This window comes from Ictalurus punctatus, chromosome 16 (assembly GCF_001660625.3).
Source record: "Ictalurus punctatus breed USDA103 chromosome 16, Coco_2.0, whole genome shotgun sequence".
Taxonomy (NCBI): domain Eukaryota; kingdom Metazoa; phylum Chordata; class Actinopteri; order Siluriformes; family Ictaluridae; genus Ictalurus; species Ictalurus punctatus.
The window spans coordinates 19,389,985-19,411,230 of NC_030431.2; the positions used below are offsets into that span (position 1 = coordinate 19,389,985).

The 21,246-nt window shown below is 39.5% G+C and overlaps 1 protein-coding gene across 3 annotated transcripts in view; it reads right to left on the minus strand.

Moving 5' to 3' along the window:
• The window catches only part of ror2 (receptor tyrosine kinase-like orphan receptor 2), a 78,049-nt gene that overhangs the window by 12,528 nt on the left and 44,275 nt on the right, over nucleotides 1–21,246 (minus strand). For all 3 annotated transcript variants that reach the window (XM_017489981.3, XM_017489982.3, XM_053686891.1), the window contains exons 2-4: nucleotides 13,972–14,052; nucleotides 4,608–4,895; nucleotides 3,352–3,382 (exon numbers count right to left, since the gene is read on the minus strand). In XM_017489981.3, coding sequence (XP_017345470.2) covers nucleotides 3,352–3,382; nucleotides 4,608–4,895; nucleotides 13,972–14,052 — 400 coding nt within the window. The remainder of the gene's footprint in view (nucleotides 1–3,351; nucleotides 3,383–4,607; nucleotides 4,896–13,971; nucleotides 14,053–21,246) is intronic.

Genomic DNA, 21,246 nt, shown 5'->3' on the forward strand with positions numbered 1-21,246 from the left:
AAGTTTCAGGATTCAACTTCAGGTACTAAAATATGTTCAGAGGTAAAATTTGCAAAACTCTCCATGGTTATCATTTCTGTGCTGTGTATTAGGAACTCCCACACTTAATGAGCAAGTTATTCTAACTGCTATTGAAGACAGTGGCAGTGTTCTTGAAGAGTATTACTGGGGGGAAAAGAAACCGTGAATCAGTGGTCTGAGGAGAAACAGCCTTTATGTTGGTGATTATTCCAAACTAAATAGGAGCTACATTGCTAATGCTACGGCAGTCTTCTTAATCTTATCTACCTGTGAGCAGCTACACACTCAATATAAACACTTAACGGCTATTAAAACATGTATCTGTCATCTCATAAATAATCAGTGTGAGTGAAGATTTCTCATACTGTGTGTGCACACAATGATTTGAGTTTGGGTGGTAAAACTTTGGATGGTGACTTTGGATGTCATGATAAAGGAGCTTTTTTTTTCATTTCTAAACGTTGCAAACAACTTGTAACAGTCAACTGATTTCTCCACTTTAAGGCATATTGTATACTGAATGATATAAAGTGATGCACCTACCCCACCTGCTACTGCTGTCAGACAAAGAAAGATAAAAGTGGTTCTCTGGACTAAGTGCACTGAGCCTGTGCTAATTACAAAAGTTGTGTCAACATGTATTACCATTCACGTATGAAGTGATTTGTCAGAGCAATCAAGCCGTGAAGCCTGATCGCTATGACAAATAAACATGTCAGATGTGGATAACGCCACAAAATGCGTTGTAGGCTGCTTAATAACTTGCTAAGTAGGTAATGTAGCTGTAGCATCCGTAATCTTGTACAGCTCTGAGGAGAACTGACTGAGAAGTTACAACTTGGCACTAAAATAAAGGGTCTACACTGCTAACATATTGTCCTTTGAGCAACTACATACAGAAATACCAGGTAAGGGCAATAAAAACATCAATTCATTCTCTTATAACATAATTAGCATAATTATTGTCTACGATCAGGGGCTCCCAACCTTTTTACTTTTAACTGTTTAAAAAAAAAAAACCTCACAGGACCCTGCTCAGTCCAGATTTATTTCATGAACAGTTTTTAAATCAATCAATCAATCACTCTATCTATATACATACATACACAGATATACACACACATATAGGGGCCACAATTTGATTAAACCCATTCAATCCAAGGGTCCACTAGACTATTGGAGCTCAAAAAATATAATAGCTTTGTTAAAGGTGCATTGTGATAACCCCTGTAAGCAAATAAAAAAAAATGATGCACTTGCTGGCTATGCTAAATGGACCCCTGAGTGTCTCCGGACACCACCTTGAGACCCACTGTTCTGTTACAATGACCATGTTTACATGCACATCAATATTCCAATATTAATCGGAATTTGGCAATATTATAATTAGTATTGAGTCATGTAAATGGCGCAATCCGATTGCCCGATTCAGATTAAGGCAGATTCCCCAAATTTTGATTCCCACCCGTGGAATATGACTGTTTTAATCAGAAAATTACTGCAGGCAAACACCTTACTCAGTAAATCCAATGAAATGAGATATATGCATATGCTCAGTCCGCAAGGAATTGTGGCTGTTAACAGATGCTTAGCTGTAGGCTGGGAATTTAGGAATGGCAACTCAGGCAAACTTATAACAACCATGTACAGTTGTAAGCAAAATTATTCAACCCCCATTGCAAATCAGGTTTATTGTCAAAATTTACAGACTTTCAGCTGTTTTCAATGAACAGATCGAACAAAAGCAACTGAAATAGTTCAACACAACGAATGCTTCAAGTGGTTTCCCCAAAGTCAACTGAAAATGCAACTTATAATGATCTCTCCAGTTTCAAAATTATTTGTCCAAGAGGACAAATATCCCAAGCATACCTCAAATTCCACCAAGACTTGGTTGCAGAATTAGCCCTGGAAGAATCTACAGGGCCATCACTGTCACCTGACTTGAACCCCATAGAAAATCTCTGGTGGGATTTGAAGAAGGTGGTTGCAGCACAAACCAAAGAATATTACTGAACTGGAGGCCATTGCTCATGAGAAATGAGCTATGATTCCTCAGGAACACTGCCAGAAGCTATGCATCTCAAATGCAGCAGGTCATAACAGCAAAAGGGTGCTCTACTAAGTACTAAAGATGATTGCCATGAGGGGGTTGAATAATTTTGAAACTGGAGAAATCATTAGAAGTTGCATTTTCAGTTGAATTTGGGGAAACCACTTGAAGTATTCATTGTGTTGAACTATTTCAATTGCTTTTGTTTGATTTGTTCATTGCAAACAGCTGAAAGTCTGTAAATTTTGACAATAAACCTGATTTGCAATGCGGGTTGAAGAATTTTGATTGCAACTGTATACAGGAATATTCCGATGCCTGTACATATATAAACATTGTATTTGGTGTATGGCTGCAACCCGAATATACACCTTAAACAGAATTTGATGTGCATGTAAACGTAGTCAACACCTGTGTGCTGTGTATAGATACACGGCTTTTGTAGGGTAAAGTATGTTCTTTATAGGAGGTAAAACTTGTAACACTTTCCACCCGTGTTGACATTTTTATGTCATTCATTAGGAAACTGCTACATCTCAAATCAGTGGAAACATGGCACAAGTTCTTAAAAAAATTTTCTCTGGTTCCCTGTACCCATACCAGCTCCAGTTCCATCACCATGATGATGGAAAAATTACTTCAAAGATCGAGGAGTATAAGGACTTGGGTACACACAGCTCCTGTGAGTCATGAATCTTAGAAAAGAAGAAAAGCATGATGTCATGACATCTGCTCAGTTACAAAAGTAAAGCTTCCTGTCAGTGACTCTGCTGTGATTTTTACCTTCAAACACATAAGACATAGGGGTAAGAATGATGGCTGGTGTTGCCACTATTTTGCCCTTCACTTAGAGTATCCTGCTCATACTAAATGCACTTTAAGGCATAGAAGAGATAGAAACCACTGCCTGTTCTACTTGTTAAAGATTTGTTTTGGCTTCAGCAGAGATGAACTGTCAGATTGGAATTACATCCAGATGACTAGCTATCACTGACTGGAAACAGTGAAACAGTTTTTTAACACGCACTGAGACCAGCAAGCATTTGCCTCTCTTTATCACTCTGGTAATGAGTGAGCACTGTTCTAGGACTAATTCACTGCAGGATTCTCTCCTTTCAAATGTAACGCAAGATGATAAAGGCTGCAGGGAATTGTTCTGAAAGAGTGATGTCAAATGTCAGGTAAATAAACCAGGGACAACATAAAAGAGTCTCTCTCTCTCACACACACACACACACACACACACACACACACACACACACACACACAAGACTTACGCATCATCTGGACCTCGGGTTGAAGACTGGTCTGTAAAAAAAAAGAAAAAAAGAAGAAGAAGGAAAAAAAAAAGAGGATTAAGCTCAGCTGTAAAGTGAGTAAAGCCAGGTTTACACTGTACGGTTTCTGGCCCAATTTGCTTGTCACAGACAAAAATCGCACAACCTGGTCTTGAGTTAATACTGAGTCAAGCCCACTTTGAAGAACATTTCTGATTACATGATTTCACTGATCAGTGACATAAGCATAATACAGTGATTTTCAATTCAAGTAATCATCAACTGCTGTAATTGTACAATGTAAATCTGGCTTATTTCATTAGATCAAGTACATTAAAGCTACTTCTAAACTCCATAATCATCATTAAACACCGAATACACGTATTAAAGTGACATGTAAGGTCACCTATCTAAACTTGCCTGCTAAAACTACAACCTCCCACTGAGAAGACCATTCTGTCTACAAAGGGGAGCCAGGAAGATGAACTGCTAATATCTACACCAGATTTTTCATCTGCTTCAGCCTTTCTACGTGATCCCTGCTCTGAAAACAAACTAATGTGTTCAGGAGGTCTGTGCTTGAATTTCGGTGCAGGGAAAATAAAAGCGCTCTTACACCAAGATGACTTTGCATCAAGAGAGGAGGCAGAGCTTCACTCAAAAGCACTCCTAAAGCTGTCAGGAACATGGTGTAAAATACAGACTTCACTTCTAGTAGAGTATCCCATATGAATACAATGGAGTTGTTCCCCTCTTAAAGGACTCATTTCAGCCAAAACAGTGGGAAGTTGTTTCCAAAGTGGAGTCCTAATAGTGTGACTCAGATTTATACCAGTGCAGTGCTATAAGCCCCGACTGCTCTGATACACATCACTGATTTGGTGCATATGGTTCTTAACAGAGCTGCTTTAGTTCCCAACAGGCTTTTCATATAATAACCTAAATTAAGCGGACAGGAAAGAAAACACTGCCCTTATGATGCTGACATTTAGTTGGAGAGAATATGGTTATTATGACAGTTAATGGTCTTCTCTTCTCAGAAATGCGATGAAGTAAAAGGACATTATACCTGCATAGCAAAATCAGAGAGAGCTTTGTTTTTGGATACTAACCACAGGCATGTTGTTTGACAGTATGATCATTCACTGCTGTTTTTCTCCAATACAGTTTTTGGATCCATTAAATTAGATACCCACCCTTCAACGTCACTGAAAAAACAACTACATTTAGTATTAGAAACCAAACTGAGCTCTTACCAAGGCGCACATAGAGAACACCGGTGGCTGAGATGACCTTGAGGGTGTTGGAGGCTATGCATTGATAATATCCAGTGTCAGTAGTGTCCAGATCCTGGATGCGGAGTTTTGAGCCAGACTCTGTCTTGCGGATCGAGATGCGGCCCTGCTCCTGCACCACTGGTGCGTCGTTCTTTAACCATTTGATGGTGGGCCATGGGTTACCTGCCACTTTGCAGTGCAGCGTAGCCGTCTGACCCTGCATGATAGTCATGTTGTTTGGGGGCTCCACAAATTCCAGGAAGTACCCTGGGGATAAGAGTTGAGGAAAAAAAGGCAAAGATTGGAATTAGTGCAGGTATTTAGAGAATTAAGAAATTTAGTCTAATTACGATACACAGCCCATACAACAACACATGGCCAAACTACAACACAACACATAGCCGAAACTACAACACACTATACAGGCTACAACACACGGACCAAAGAACACCACACGGCCCAAACTACAACACATGACACAATATACAACACACCATCCAGACTGAAACACACTTACCAGACAACAAGACACTGCTGAAACTATAGTACACCGCCCAAACTACAACATATATTTCCCAAACTATAACACCCTGCCCAGAACGTATGGTCTAAACTACAATACAAGGTCAACACTGTCAAAACTTCCTGCCCAAAGAGCAACACACAACCCTGGCTACAACACACTGCCCAAACTACAATGCATGCCCCAAACTACAACACACATCCCAACCAAAAACACTCTACTCAAATGGCAATGCAGTCACCCAATGCACTTGAAACATTTGTGAAAGATGTGTCTTTATGTGCACATCTGCATCTCTGTCCTTCACATGCCAGAAATGCAGACTTAGCAGTTACAGGCCAGTGACCCTGCTTTTGAAGGTCTGATCTTTCACAAAGCACAGAATTCCAGAGAGCGTGATCTGCCACATCTGGATTAAGTAACTGTGGCTTTTTTTCAGCCCATGAAACAAACATACTGTTCTAAGCAGCTCCAGCTTGATAGCTGCAGGGTGAACATGGAGCATCAGGAAAGGTTGTGTTGTTTTTGGCAGATCTGTAACAGGAGATTTATTTTTCATTGTAAGACACACAAATGTCATATTTATCATTAAAGTACTCTGACAACTACAACCATCATGACAATGAAATAGGTCGAATATGAAAAATGATTACCCATAGTGACTTGGCAAATTACCTTTTGTGCACTGGTGTGAAATATTCTCGCAATTACTCATTTGTAAATAGGAGTCGTTAATCCTGTTCTAAACCAACAAAGGAAAGTAAGATGAGGGGGTGATGGCATTGAAAGTTACGCATTACAAACACCAATTGACTGAAATCTGTTTTTATTCTTCACATGTGACAGAGACTAACTGTGGTTTAACATGCACAGCCTAGGAATCCAGCAGGTTTCAATTTCAGCCAGCAAGAGTGAGCACAGGTCAGAGCCTCACATAGGAGTGAGAGATGACACATTAGTGCAGAGGTGATGTTAGGGTATGTGACTGGAGGAAGAACAAAAAGTAAGAAAGAAGTTCTTTTCAAACATAAAAACTTTGTTGTATTTTCTACTAAATGTTGGTGGCTCATCCCTCACATTTGCCATAAACTGGGTCTAGTACATATAATGTATGAGCTTTGTTTTGAACAAATTGGTGGCTTAAAAGATTATACTGAGTGTCCTATGCTAACAACACCAATAATTACGAAGTAGCTTGGATGGTACAAAGCTCACTACTTTTCAAATCTTTCCAATATCCAGACAATCTGGCACAACTTAATAACTTGCAGATAAACTGCATCTTTAAAAAGATCATTACCGTAACAGGGAAGGTTCTGGATTCTGATCAGATTATGTGCATTTATTTTTAACAGTTGATTAATATTTTTATTTGAATACCTAATACCAAACTAAAACACAACACAAATTGCAACACACTGTGCCTAAACGACAACACGCTGTCCAAACTACTGCACCCAAACTACAACACACTGCCCAATCTACTGCACCCAAACTACAACACCCTGCCCAAACTACTGTACCCAAACTACAACACACTGCCTAAACTACAACACACTGCCCAAACTACTGCACCCAAACTACAACACACTACCCAAACTACAACACACTGCCCAAACTACTGCACCCAAACTACAACAGACTGCCCAAACTACAACACACTGCCCAAACTACAACACACTGCCCAAACTACAACACACTGCCCAAACTACTGCACCCAAACTACAACAGACTGCCCAAACTACAGACTGCCCAAACTACTGCACCCAAACTACAACACACTGCCCAAACTACAACACACTGCCCAAACTACTGCACCCAAACTACAATACACTACCCAAACTACAACACACTGCCCAAACTACTGCACCCAAACTACAACAGACTGCCCAAACTACAACAGACTGCCCAAACTACAACACACTGCCCAAACTACTGCCCAAACTACAACCCACTACCCAAACTACAACACACTGCCCAAACTACTGCACCCAAACTACAACACACTGCCCAAACTACTGCACCCAAACTACAACACACTGCCCAAACTACAACACACCAACCAAGCTGCTATAACATGTAGCCCATGTTACATTCCACACTTCCCAAACTACTACAACACACTTTCTGAACTCCAAACAAATTTTTATAAACATTTTTACACTTTAATAGTTTTTTTTTTTTTTTTTTTTTTTTAATGGCATGGCTGTTTTCATTTTTCTCAGCAAATCTAATAAATATACAGTGCAACTGCATGTATGAAAGAGCTTAGAAAAAGAGGAGATAAGGGGGAGGACAATATGAATTTTGAAAGCGGGTTGAATGAAGTTAGACTGAGATCAAGATTCAAAGAAAGAGAGAAAAAGAGAGGGAGAACATAAAAAGAGGTAGGGAGGGGGTAAGGCTCTGGTCAGCCTCAGTGTGTGAAGGGTATGACCTCAGATCATGTGAGGAGCCAGACGGAGCTCAAATAAACACTCAGAGACGAGAACACCAGACCTCCATCTTATCACCCAGACATTAGGACCCACTCTGCCAATCAGTGTGTTCTCACCAGCCCCCTGTCCTTCCCAAACCTAACTGAGGTTATGTCTCTGTGGCCCAGTGCTGCCCTTAACCACAAGGCCAAGCACAAGGCCAAGCACAAGGCTGACAAGAACAGCAGCCATATATGGAAATCTTCTGCCTTACCACCAGCTTAGTTAAATCAACGCATGCCTGGGTTATATTAAGGCTTGTAACACACCCAGACAATTTATAATCTTTAATTTCATTCATTTAATTTAGATTTCAATGCAAATGTAACTTTACTCTACTGACAATCACACTTTTGACAAAAGACTATAAACAGAAGCTCAAACACAGCAAAGCTTAAATCCTTTAATGGGAAGTTCTACAAAAACGCTACAGAAACCGCTAGTCTTGACAAAAAGAGTGTTGACAAAAAACGCCTCCGGGTAATCCAGAGGATGATATGCATCCGAGGAGAAAGGAGGTAGGAAAGAAAAGATAGGGGTGTGCAGGAGACACTTTAGTAATACACCCTGTCCAAAATAGCACACTGAGCAACAAAGAAAGTGCAATAGAGATACAAAAAAAAAAGAGCGAGTGACACAATGTGCAATGGGCAGGTTCTTACAGGTTCTTAGCAAACTCTCATCAGTGTGGGCGCAAATGATTTGCAAGCTGTCTGTTATGGGCACGCTCCTTTAGAGCTCTGATGTGGCTGAGTGATGGACAGTACTGATAACACGTTACATGTGGGACTGATACAACAAGCTAGTGGTTTATCTGGAATACTACAGCCATGTTTATGTCCAGTTAAATCCAGGAACCTGGATTACGGGAGATATCTCGCTCAAAGGGCAAGAACAGGGAAGCAAACTTAGCAAAGAAGGACGCACCATACTTTGCAACTCAGCCAGACTGCCAAGACATAATTTGCTTTCGAATGGTGTAAGGTAAATTAAAAACTTGTGCAGTTAGTAAGCAGGCAAAGGAAAGGACCACTCAGAGTCTAATTCCAAATGTGGAATAATTTGCTTTGTTTTTTTTCCCCCTTCCTGTGGGCAACGGGCCTCTTGGACGATGCCCATCTGCTGATTGGAACAAGCACAAATAAAAAGCATCTTTCTAAAGGGTGAGTGGGGACAAGCCACATCCATCTGAGTGCGTTTATCTTTTCTCTTAGTAACAAACAGTATATAATTCTTACATGGTTACATTTAGCTGATAATGATGCTGATTGAATGGTGAATAGTGATTTACAGAATGCACAGCTGCTGCAGTACATGAATAATTTAATTCCTTATGATCTAGCCTGTTCACAGACTTGTACTGTAAATGAGAGCACAAGCTGTCTGCTTTCCCTTGCAAACTGCCTGAAACAGGACAGGGGCAAGCTCTGACATGCTGCATTAAAGCTGGAGGATGGCATGATATGTACCCTTAAAAGGTGCCATAGCATTGATCTTCTCTTTGGCAGGAGGGAAAAACTCACTGGAGGTACCGGCAGACCGTTTCAAATGAGTGATGATGTGCTTCCTTGTGGTTGATGTGCACTAGTAAGGTAAAAATAGATATAACCCACTGGGTCACATTGAGTCAATAGTCTCATCTCTCTGGGCCAAACAGCCATCAGTTTAGCAGTCAGAGATGAAAAGATTTAGCCCAAACAATAATTACGACACATTTCCTTGTCTAAGAAAAGGAGCAGAAAATCAATTTACTTGAAACACATTTACAATGAACATCCAAGGGCAAAACATATCTTTTTCTAGAACAAGCTCACGTCTCCTTCAGACTAATTCTGAATTCATACCAGATGGATCACACAAAGCATGAGAAAGATACCGGGGTGCCTCAGTTTTATAGTTTTTTTTTTTTTTTTTTTGGAAGTCCTGCATTTGATAATTTGCAACTCAGCCAGACTGCCAAGACATAATTTGCTATGTAACTATAACTAATTACTAGTTAGGTGTAGTTTGAGACCGATATTAATAATTAATTAATTGAATTTGCCTAGCTACCTAGTTAGTTACACATTACATGCAAATTGATCATTTAGCCTAACAATTAATTTGCTTGAATGATTGTATTTATGTTAATGGACATTAACGTTGGAGATGGTACTAGTTACTGAATACATTTAGTTTGTTTGTATATTTCCACTTCTACAATCATGTTGTACATCATCCATGGCACTAGATGGAAAGGATGGGAACCATTTCACCAGCCAGTGACAACAAGAATCCTTTTAATATAGCGTTAAATCGGATACAGAAGAATTGGGCCAGTTGCAATTACAAAACAACTGTTCAGAATTATTATTATTATTATTATTATTATTATTATTATTATTCAGTTAACAGTGTATATAATGTGATTTTTTAATTTCAATTGATATATATGTAGTTTACAATTCAATTGTACAAATGAAAAAACTAATGTAAAACAAGTGTAGCACAACACATGGGCTCGAGTTTGAAGCAGCTCTGATGCATTTAGAGAATACCTAACCATACAACACCAATTTTGAAAGTGATTGCATCTCTGACCTTATACAAAATTCTTTAAGTGCAATTCACTTTAGAAATGTATCCAAAGTGAATTGCACTTAAAGAATTTTGTATAAGGTCAGAGATGCCATCACTTTCAAAATTGCTGTTGTATGGTTAGGTATTCTCTAAATGCAGCGTTCTCTAAAAACAGCTAATCTTAGACTTTCCTTTTAATAAGTATCGTTTAAACTGTATTTTCTTTTATTAGTACAGGAAATGCATTGATTTAATTGTTTGTTGTATATGCATGTTCTGTACAGATGCTATGGATAAATATCAGATTGAATAAGCTTAAATACTGACAAGCTTAAACATTTGTTTAAAACAAACCCAGAATCTGATCATTTAATTTTTTTGTGGGAGAAAACATGAATAAACTGAGTTGGCAAAAACAACCTCATAAGTGGTGAAAGATTTGGCATGATTTTTCAAGCATTTTAAAGAAACCACTCTAACAGTGATACTGCAAATTTGTGTTGTACATGGACAGTGCATTCGCCAAAGGCAGCGCTTTACTTTTATGACCCATTTGAAGAATTCCACCGCAGACAGATTTAACTTCACTTTCACCTCGGTTGCTCCAATGCAAATTACAGTCAACTGAATCAGCACAGGAATGCGCACAGATCACGCAGCCAGGCCACCAGCTACACGAGAGGGTGCTTAAAATGGCTGTACAGCAGGGGCTCGAGGCAGCTTCAGACCTGACGCAATGGAAACTCTGCTAACGGTGCCCACCACCACAAAGGAGCACTCAAACATGATGTCACCACCAAGTTTAATTAAAGTTTCCTAGCCCACTGTTCAAAGCACAGTCTGTTTATTTTGTTATTTTGCTATCTACTTTTGCTATTTCACCCCAACCTTCTGTCAAATCCCTGTTTATTTCTTCCCTATTTAAACCTATTCAGAGTGCTCTCTGCTGTGTCCAGGCCAGAGGAGCTGGCAGACTGGTCAGCGCTAGTCTGCTTACTTGTGGCTGGCCATGACTGAGGTGCTAAACAATGTAGGTAGTACTGACGAGCCACTATAGCCCTCCCTGAAATCAACCACTACAGTAACTAAAGGCCCTCTGACATTGACTTGCTTACTGAACTCTAATGCAAGACCAGTTGCTTTAAAGTTCATCCCAAGTAGCAACGGTAAAGCAATCACAGATTGGCATACTCTCTCTCCCATGACAATCAGAGCGACACTAGCTAATCGTGGGTGTCTGTGGGCTCAGGTACACGGAAGAAGACACATGGCCCTTTCTTCCAGATGTGTTACACTGCCCTGTGATGCACCATGAGCATCAGTTTAAAAAGATGCCGTGGCTTCATGTGTCTCGGAGGAAGACACTTCATCCTCTCTGCTTTGTAGATATCTTATAACAGGGGAGAGCCAACTAGTGGGTGGGAATTGGGATATGACCAAATTTGGAAAAAATGGGGTAAAAAGAAAAAACAAGTCAAACAAGGGATGCCTCAGTTTAGTTCTTGCTACTAAATTATATGGCAGAAAGAACCTTAAAATATACTTCAAGCAGGAAGAAAGCTATTGAATTAAAACTGTTTCAGACTTTGACCTTACTGTGACCCCATTTCAATCACTTACGAAATCTAATCAATTCATCTGCTGGTTACTGTGATAAATCCATACAATCCTACAAACATTCAGCCACTCGTTCTTGAGATACACGAACAAGAATCTTGGACAGATGGACAACTGAAAATATAATGAAAAAAACCCACAAATATTTAAACATTACTAACATTGAGGCATTGAAATAAAATACATTTTCGGCTTCTAAGAATCTGCATGCCTAAAAAGGGGCATGATTTAGGAGCAAGAATTTTATTCATCATCAATATTGGTTAAAGGCCAAATTCTCTGGATGGAGTCCCATCTCTGGGATGTCAGAAAGGAGCTCACTTATTCTGAACTTCCGAAAGGAATAAATCAGAATGACATGACTCCTTCCTCTTTGAGGTAATGCCACCTCTTCCATCAGGCCAACACATACTCAGCTGTGTAAATGGCCATCCAGAGTATGTAATTAAAATTAACAGCATGGCCAAAACTGTCAAGGAGATACATTTAACAAGTCCAGAGGTCTGCCTGAGCATCAATGAATCAGACCCATGCAATATGAAGTGATGACAGATGAGCACTTGCCCAGTAAAGCAACAAACTCGATTATTATTACATGGTTTCATTAGTAATCAGTTGGCTTTGAAATGCATCACTGTTTTCACTTCTGACCTTACTCCTTTGTGTCTGACTTTTTCTTTCCCTCTCACTTTGGCTACAGCATGCAAAAATGCTAATAAAGTGAAATTTAAACACACTCCAGAGTATCAAATTTGCCTTCACCGACTCAAAATGAAAAATTCCAAACACAACCCAGATCTCAAACAGCCCTTAGCAAGGGTCAAACCTCATGTTAATAGCTTTACATTTTACTTCACACTGACATTTGTTATAAAAGTATGCTTTTGAAACACGTTCCTCATCACTTTGTCTTGTGCTCATTTTCAAAAACCGTTGCTGATTATGTTAATTTCCAGACCCTTCCCATCATGGCCAACACAAATATAATAATTCTTCACGGTGCAACATTCCCTTTTCTTCAGCTGCTCTTAAACGAGCCTGGCAGGACCAAGTGGTGAATTTTCCTTTCTACATGATTTATGTGGGTCGAAGGCTTGAGTAAAGGCGCATGCCCCTGCACCACGAAGCCATACATCAAGATCCAAATCTTCACAAGGAGCTTTCCTACACAGTCTGACATGCATGCAATGAAACAGAGCATTGTAAATGCTCCTAAAGTCATTATTTCCTTTCAGAATGAGGTCTGAGGGGCTGTTAACCGTCACTGCTTTTAAGGAGGGCCAGACGTCATGTTTTACCTTCAGGTCCAGGATACTGGTATGCACAGAAATAAGTCAAGAAGGATGGAAGAGTGACCCGCATGACCTAATGCTTAATTTAAGGTTAATGACTTCCGTGTCTCGTAATCATGAAGAACTAGCCAAGCGTGTCATGAGCCGGAACATTACATGAGAGGATTCGTAGTGTTTGAGAATCAGGGTTTGCAACTGTCAGTATGCACTCAAGAGAGAGAACAGAGATCAGGAAGTACATAGGAAAAAAAAAAAAAAAAAAAACACCACCAGCAAAGCTTACAGATTAGGCCAAGAATTTTGCAAGAGATTTTCATCTGTAACAGCAAAATCAGGCTGAAAATCGCAGTGTCAACATCCTTATATTCACTTATTAACAGTACAGATTTTTCTACGGATGCTCTCTCTACCAAGTCTGTTTTTCCTCAATTGCTCATTGAACTGTGAGCTGATTGGTTGGGTAATAAATAAAAAGCTTGATATGACTCTTCTTTTTTCTGAAAAGTTGAACTTTATTCAACTTTTGAAAGTTCCCACAGGATTACCTCTAAAAAGTTTGTTAGCAGCTGAGGAAAAATGCCCAGTGTGAAAGCACACAAAAACTAAAGAAGGACCATGACTGAGGAAACACCAAAGGCTTTAGTCTTCATCCAGGAAGCCTGAGGTGATGACCAAGCACAGCGAACCCCTAAGTAAACAATTAGACTCTAATGTATATAAAAGCAAACTCACACCAGACAATTAGCCTACTGATGGTAAACAGATGAGTACTAATTTAAAAGCCAGCATATACCTTAAGGTGATGTGACCTAAACAGCCCATGTTTTAAAATATAAAGAGGTTATGTAGAGGAGTTCAGAGTTAAGTTAGTGTACCTTCAACTGTTGGCAAGCCTCCGCTCTGGGCTTCAGCCAATGGCTCCATCTCTCCAGACTCTGACAGGTTCACGTTGGCTGCTGCAGAAAACACAGCGACAGAAAGAGTTAGTGGATTCTCACTGACATGATCTTGGATGCAAGGGGGATTATGTGTTTACAAGTTATTTGGAAGTGTTGAAAGATTTATTGATTAAAAATCCCTTCATGTTTGCCTAATCTGAAACTAATGTTCTATGTTTTGTCAGCAGGTTCGATAAAATGGGAAAAAAATTCCCTGCCTTTTCACCTCAATTCTGCCATTTTAACAGCAGATATACATGCACTATGCAATGTCACTCAGCAAGAAAAAACATGAGCTGTCCGTTTACAGCACTTAAGCGATATCCCAGCACAGGATGCGCCAGCACTATTTCTACATGCTGTTGAAATAAATTTAAGTGCTAGGAACTCTATAAAGATTCAATAACTAGAACAGCAAATCATAGAACATGTTTAGCTGCAAAAGAGAAACAAAAATTTCACGGTGAAATCCGAACAAGCATTACATGGGTTACATGTGTTTAAATACATATAATACATATGTTTAGCAATAAAATATCCAATCACTGTGAAGCTAATGAGAGTGAACATTGCCAACGTTTGGGATTTAGTAACAGATGAGTTCATCCCTGCAATGGTGCCCAAAGGAATGCTCAATTAATCACAAAACATAGCATGGGAGATTAGAGCGCCTCTGATGTAATTCAAAACAGTCGCAAATATAAAACAGAAACGAGAGATAAAAGCACTGATGGCTCTGACACTCCAAAGAGGAATGAGGCTCTCTGTCCAAAAACAGCAAGCACCTGAAAAAGACTAAGCAGTGTGAAAGGCCACATCTAACACAATGAATACGAGCTGATCTGAGGTTTGAGAAGATTTTCATACTCAAATAATCACCGAGTAATTACAATCTTGTTTAACTGAAGGATGACTTCCTTCTGGAAATAAATAACATGTAAGGACTATCATATTTGTACAACGCAGGGAGTTATTTTGTGCCGAGGGGTTAAAAGTCCTAATAACATGTTATTTCTGAAAACACTCAACCCTCAGCCTTTCTTGTTCCCTCTCGTCTGATACAGCGAGACATCAAAACGGGTCGACGCTCAGAAGGCAAGATTTACACAACTGTTATTCTTCGTTCTGCTAATCTTTACGACAGCCTCGTATAGAAGTGCTTTTGGAGTCTGTGAGCAGGAAACCACATTTGGCATGCAGCAAGCAGCTGGTCCATGCTGAAATAGCCCGCACAATTACACAGCACTCTATTAGCATGGAGTGTTCAAGAATGTACTGCTGCTCTGACTATTAGCATTAACAAACAAAGGGCAATGAAGTCTAATCAGGAGTGTCTCGTCTAATCCAGCACTCATTGGTTGTAGAACAGACTGCGACATGCTGGACAATGATGATTTAATAACATCTGCTGCACTTACAAGAGCTGTGGACAGTTATTCTGTAAACAAAGGGGAATTTAAGGTATCATTAGAATATATGTTTGTGCATTTTCTTAACTTAATCATCAGTTTTGTTTTGTTTTTTGACAATTTAGTGTGGTGAATTGACCCTTGGCTTTCAAAATCCCTTTAGGTTCTACTCGTTCATAGTAGTGTGATTATTACAGCTGTGTGACCGGAACAAATCACACACATTCATTTATTATAAAAATCATTCAAATGCACTTTTTACATACATTTTACAGACAGTACAAACAGCCAACATGAAACTTACTGAAAAAGTTTCATTAGTAATGATCTTGGACAGTTGCCTTAAGAGCATCATGTGTAACCTAAAAACCCACATAGAATATACATTCACAAAAAAAAAAGAAGGGGGTAATAAACTGAACCTTTCCTTTTTTCTGGGTAAGCACCCTTTATCTTCCGAACCTTTATCTATCTTTCACCTGGGAATGTAGATATAGTGTACCTTTAGAAAGATTTAAGGTACGAAAATGGGTTGTAATTTCCTTTTTGAGTAAAGATTTGAAAAGTAAAATAGGTTTATAAAAAAAATAAAAAAATTTTTAAAAAAAACAACAAACACACAACACATACTAAATGTACAATAAGTGTATGCTTGAGGGTACCACTCCAGGAACATAGAAAAGTACAGTTCAGTACCCTTTTTTATGAAAAAAATGTGTATACGTTTTTCCAATGCAAAAATCTGATCTGGGCCAATGGGAATAAGAGATATAAAAAGAAAACATAGAATGTTTCTTTTCCATCAAGCACAATTGAATGATATGCTAAAAACCAAGGGAGACTTAATGAGACCATTATGTTGACTGACAAAACAGGACCTTTTGCGGCTTGTGATTAGCTGAGCAGATCTTGCTAATAAAATCAGACTACAAACAGTTAGGAATGTTATTGCTGGGTGTAGAATTCAGCCTACCAGGGTGTTTGAACTGAACCATTACAAATGTTTATGTCTGTAGGGATGCACAGAGAGAGGATGCAACTTATCCACACGTTGTGAGGTAGACGGATAAGAAACGACTTCACACGAAGCCAAAGAAAGCCGAAAATAAGTAGTTCCCACATTGTTTAGGTCACACAATGGGAAATGTACTGGGAAACAGTGTTGGATTTAGAGGCAGTCTTCAGTGTGAACTTAAACCAAGGAACATGAAATGACATTTCTCCATATCAAAACCAAAGCAAGAAAGAGATATAATAACATTTAATTCAGCACATCTGGAATTTGGACAAGCTTCTAAGCTCTGAACACGCAGAAAACATTTTGCAGCTCCCTCAAGGAGAAAAAAAAAAAAGGAGAGAATGTGCAGGCTAACCTTGGCATGTTGCTCTGCTGTGTCCTGAGGGAGTGAACTAAGATGAATGAGTAACTCTGTTATTTGGCTGGGAACCAAAGCGATTTAAGCTCACACGGGTTGACAAATGAAGACAGAGCTGTTAATTGTTTGAGTGCTAACATCAGCACCATTGCTCTCTGTCAGCTCGTTCAAAATTAGCTCTTCCGTCACATGGCTTTGAGCTAACAAATGTTTGAAAGTGTGAAGAATTGTTTCTTCAAACATGGTTCTTAGAGTAGAGCATTTAATAAATAAATAAATAAACAAACAAACAAACAGTCATCGCACACACACACACACACGACTCTGGAACTGTAACATTACTACAAATATCTGAAAATGAAATCTTTTATTTCTGAAAGTCTACTTATCACCACAGAGCTTTATCTGCATTATATAAAACTTCAACTCTCATGCCAGGCTTGAAGCTGTCTCTAGAGTGTGAAAATGCAGATGTATATAATCCACATATTTTTCTGTTAAAGCACTGGTATACATTTGATGAAATCTTATTTACCTGCCCCTAATGGATTGAAACAAAACTCTGAAATATCTTTTAAGATGAGATACCTCAGACGTAGTCTATTTCTCACGCCAAAGCTCATTGTGTCAGCACATGAAATCGGCTTAGGGAAGCGTTCCTATATTTAAAAAAAAATCCAGGGAGTAACTGTAGTCTACTAAAGTAATAATTGTGGATATATTAATAGTAGTTTAGTTAGTTAAGCGTACATAAATTTTCTAGAGAAACAATACATTACGGAGAAAAGTCCATCAGCAGTGTAAGTGAACAACTTCTAAATCTGTAGGAGATAAAACCTGATTTATTTCAAATGGCCAATGATGTAATACCATGGACATTCATTCCATGGTGTTCAAAAGTATAGATAAGCTCTTTTTTTTATATTTTTTTCCCACTCAAATTGCTCCAATAACAACTAGCAATGCAAACCCAGATGTCATTAACGTTATGTCCATTGCTGCAAATGTGTCTTGGTACTGGAAAGGAGAAATCCTTCATGCTGATTGGATGAATTTTCTTAACAAAAATCAGATCAGTCTCATCTTATTTTCTGAAATGTACATCTGAAAGAGTTTCTGGTATACGATATATCCCATATATAAGCCAATCAGAATGCAAGCTTTAGGATTCTGAATCTTGGGAACAGCAAAGTGTACAAAAGGTATCAGACACTCCGCATCTGAGGCTAAGACTATACAGAACTCTAAATGGTCTTATGCATTACTTGCAAATGTAATGTGCAACTTTCCATGTACTAATCATTCCTACAGCCCAATAAATACAGCTTACGTAAAAACCAAATACGCATCATCAACCAAAATGCCTATAATCAACAATAACAGCAAAGGCGAATTTCACCCTGTTTTGCTCCACCTCTGTAAAAGCAGACGTGAGCTTGGGGTGCCTATATAGTAGAAAGGAGGGTGGACAAAAAACAAAAGGGCCAGTGTAGAGACCTCGGTCAAGAGGCTGATCTGATTATTTTGGCTCAGCATGCCTGCGAGTACTCGGGGCCCTGAATCGTCGCCTTTCACAGCCCATTCTCCTTTTTCAGTATACGCTGTGCCTGGCAACCGTCGTCCGGCAGGCCACTCTCGAATGCTCGTAAAGAGGTGACTGCAAACAGCACAGAGGCTGAACACCATCCCCACCCCCTTTCCCAAAATCCCTCTTGGGAATGGCCGGGCTCCAGAATGAGGAAAGGGGAGGCAGGGGTGCACTCTTGGCCAGGTTGAAAATGCAGGAGCTTGTTAACACTCTATTTTGCCCTCCAGAGAGTCGTTCTGTCATGAGATGGGTGCCAGAGTCATAAAATAAAACGAGGGAAATGCGAAATAAAGGGCAGTCACTTTAGGGTAGCCGGCTGTTTTCTGGGGGGGAAGAAAAAAAAAAAAAGTCATGCAGAGCAGTGGTAGCTTCCTGTTGAGCAAATATCCAAAACTGTCATCTTTTTCTCTTTTCTACAGATGGATTAGCTCTGAGCTCTTGCAAATTTTGCCAGGAACTATTCTCCTTGCCAAACAGCAAAGAAATACGCAACATGCACTGGTAAGGATAACCTGAAATAAAGCGGAAACTCAAATAAAGCACGTTTGGAGGACAGAAGGAACCCTCCAAGGTGTAGTATGTCTGTAGATGCTCTTAGCCCAGAGTGACACTCATGAAAAACAGCTCCTGGAGGTGCCTGATATCCGCTGGCCCACATATCCTACGACCTGGAAGAGGAACGCTGGGAAGTACCTGCACACCAGAGTCCATTTCCTTTCAGGCTTATAAGTCAGGCCAAAAAGAAATAAGAACCCGGTCAATGAGTCTCTCATGACCCCTTCATTGGAATCAACTAACATTCAGGTCTCGAAGGCCAGCCTTGAGGTTTTACTGCATGTTAGGGAGGATGCGGCATTTAGATGGCTGTATGCCAAGTGCACAGTAGTACATCAGTAGTACGTTAGTGGCGCATTACAATTATCGCCATTCCATCCCAAACCATTATTCTTTTCCTGGTAAACACTGCAGAAAAAGGGGGAAAAAATCTGATGACCACATCCTCTGTGGCCTTCTGGAGCCTGGCATTAAACCAGCCTACTAATTGGAAATGGCTTTTCACCAAGAGTGCAATGTCACGCTGAACTCCCAACCTCTCACTTTATTTACTAAGGTTTAAATTACACACTTAATTTGCCACCATATAAGAACCTTGTAATGACTGAGGTGATGTAATTTCATGCCAGCTTTTAAAGTCTGTTATTCTTGGGACACTCTGTTGACAAAATACCAGTGTACATCCCCAAGAGACAGAGGCAACAAGGCTCAAGTGCATAGTTGTTGTTTCTGGCTGAAGGAAGAAATGGTATCACCACAAAACCTTTATTGTTCAACCAAAAGGGTACCAATGAGGCTCATAGAAGTTTTCATCACTGTGTAATAACTATAGTATATCCATCTCCTTTAGGAAAAGCCAAAACCTTAGCCTGAGCTGCAAACATTTGATAATGGCTTAAATGTGATACAGCAAACTGTATCAAATGGCAAAAGTTGACACCTGGCAAAAGCGTTCTCTAACGAAGCCTTCTTTTGCCATTATCACTAATACTTATAGGTGCTGGAATTCCAGGAAACATGACTGTACAGCAATTATCCACCACATCAAGGAGCACATCATAAGTCCAAACAAACCGAACCACAGTAGGAAACCAAGGCTCTAGATAAAGTTTAGCACTCAAGATTCTTTGATGAGGGATGAGGAGAGATCACAAGAGAGTATTCAGAAGAACATGATCTACTGCAAAAAAGTGTAATGAGGCCAAAAGAAAGAAATGAAGAGTAAATTTGTGAGCTGCTTTTCCAAGATGGATGAATCATGCTTACTGTGAAGGGCATAAAGTTGGAAATCAGATTAGCTGAATTAGCTACATTTCTCCTAGAAATGTAATGGGATCATTAATGTTATTCCCAGGCCCGGGCACTGTAAGTTTACACTTTTTGGGTTCTAGATCATTGCCATAAACTTTGAAACCCAGGCTCTTCCTAGTCATGCTAAATCATTCATGCAAGTAAAACAAAAAGGTAAAATTCGCTAACTAGATACCAAATTAGCCACCACAGATTCTGGAAGGTAGGTTTTCCACACATATGAGCATGCATTGAATGTGTTTTTTAAATAATTATTTTGTTGTTCTTCTTGCTACTACCAGACCAAAATCTACCCAATGCATCTTTAGCAAAGTCTTGCCTAAATGACTCAAGTTCTGTAGCCTAGTTTTAAGCTCAGGTTTGGCCAGGTGTTTAGAAATATACCACAGAATGGACAGTGACAGGAAATAATTCTTGGTGTTGTAGACATTTTTTATGAGTTTATAAGGTTTTGGTGTGTTTCCATCCTTGTTCTTCAACTTTAATGGAATTCTGAGATGCTAGCTACAGCCTTCAGGTTAAGACCCTGTAAACCAGGACCCTCATGAAAACCCTTTCTGTTTGCATAGCTAAAGGGTCTCAATAACAATAAACAAACAGGGATTTGTTCACTGCTATTGGAATGGCTAATGTGGTAACAGTGAGGAGCAAAGCTGATGTCATTTTAATAGTGACATCTCTGTCACTGTTGCACATGTAACCAGAAAAAAACCCTCAAAGAGAGGCAGTGACTGTTCAGAGTAGTAGTTGAACTCTTGTCACTGAAGGAGGTCCGGAAGTGTACAACATGTAACACTGTGGCCAGCTTTCTAAAAATACAGCAAGAAAGACACATACAGACGGAGAAGGAAAGAGAGACCTAAGAAGAATATGAGAGAGGGTGAGAGGGAGAGGGGGAGAGGGAGAGAGAGAGGGAGAGCACAAGGGAGAGATGGTCTGATTCTACTAAAACTGTGTGCTTTTTTTTTTTTTT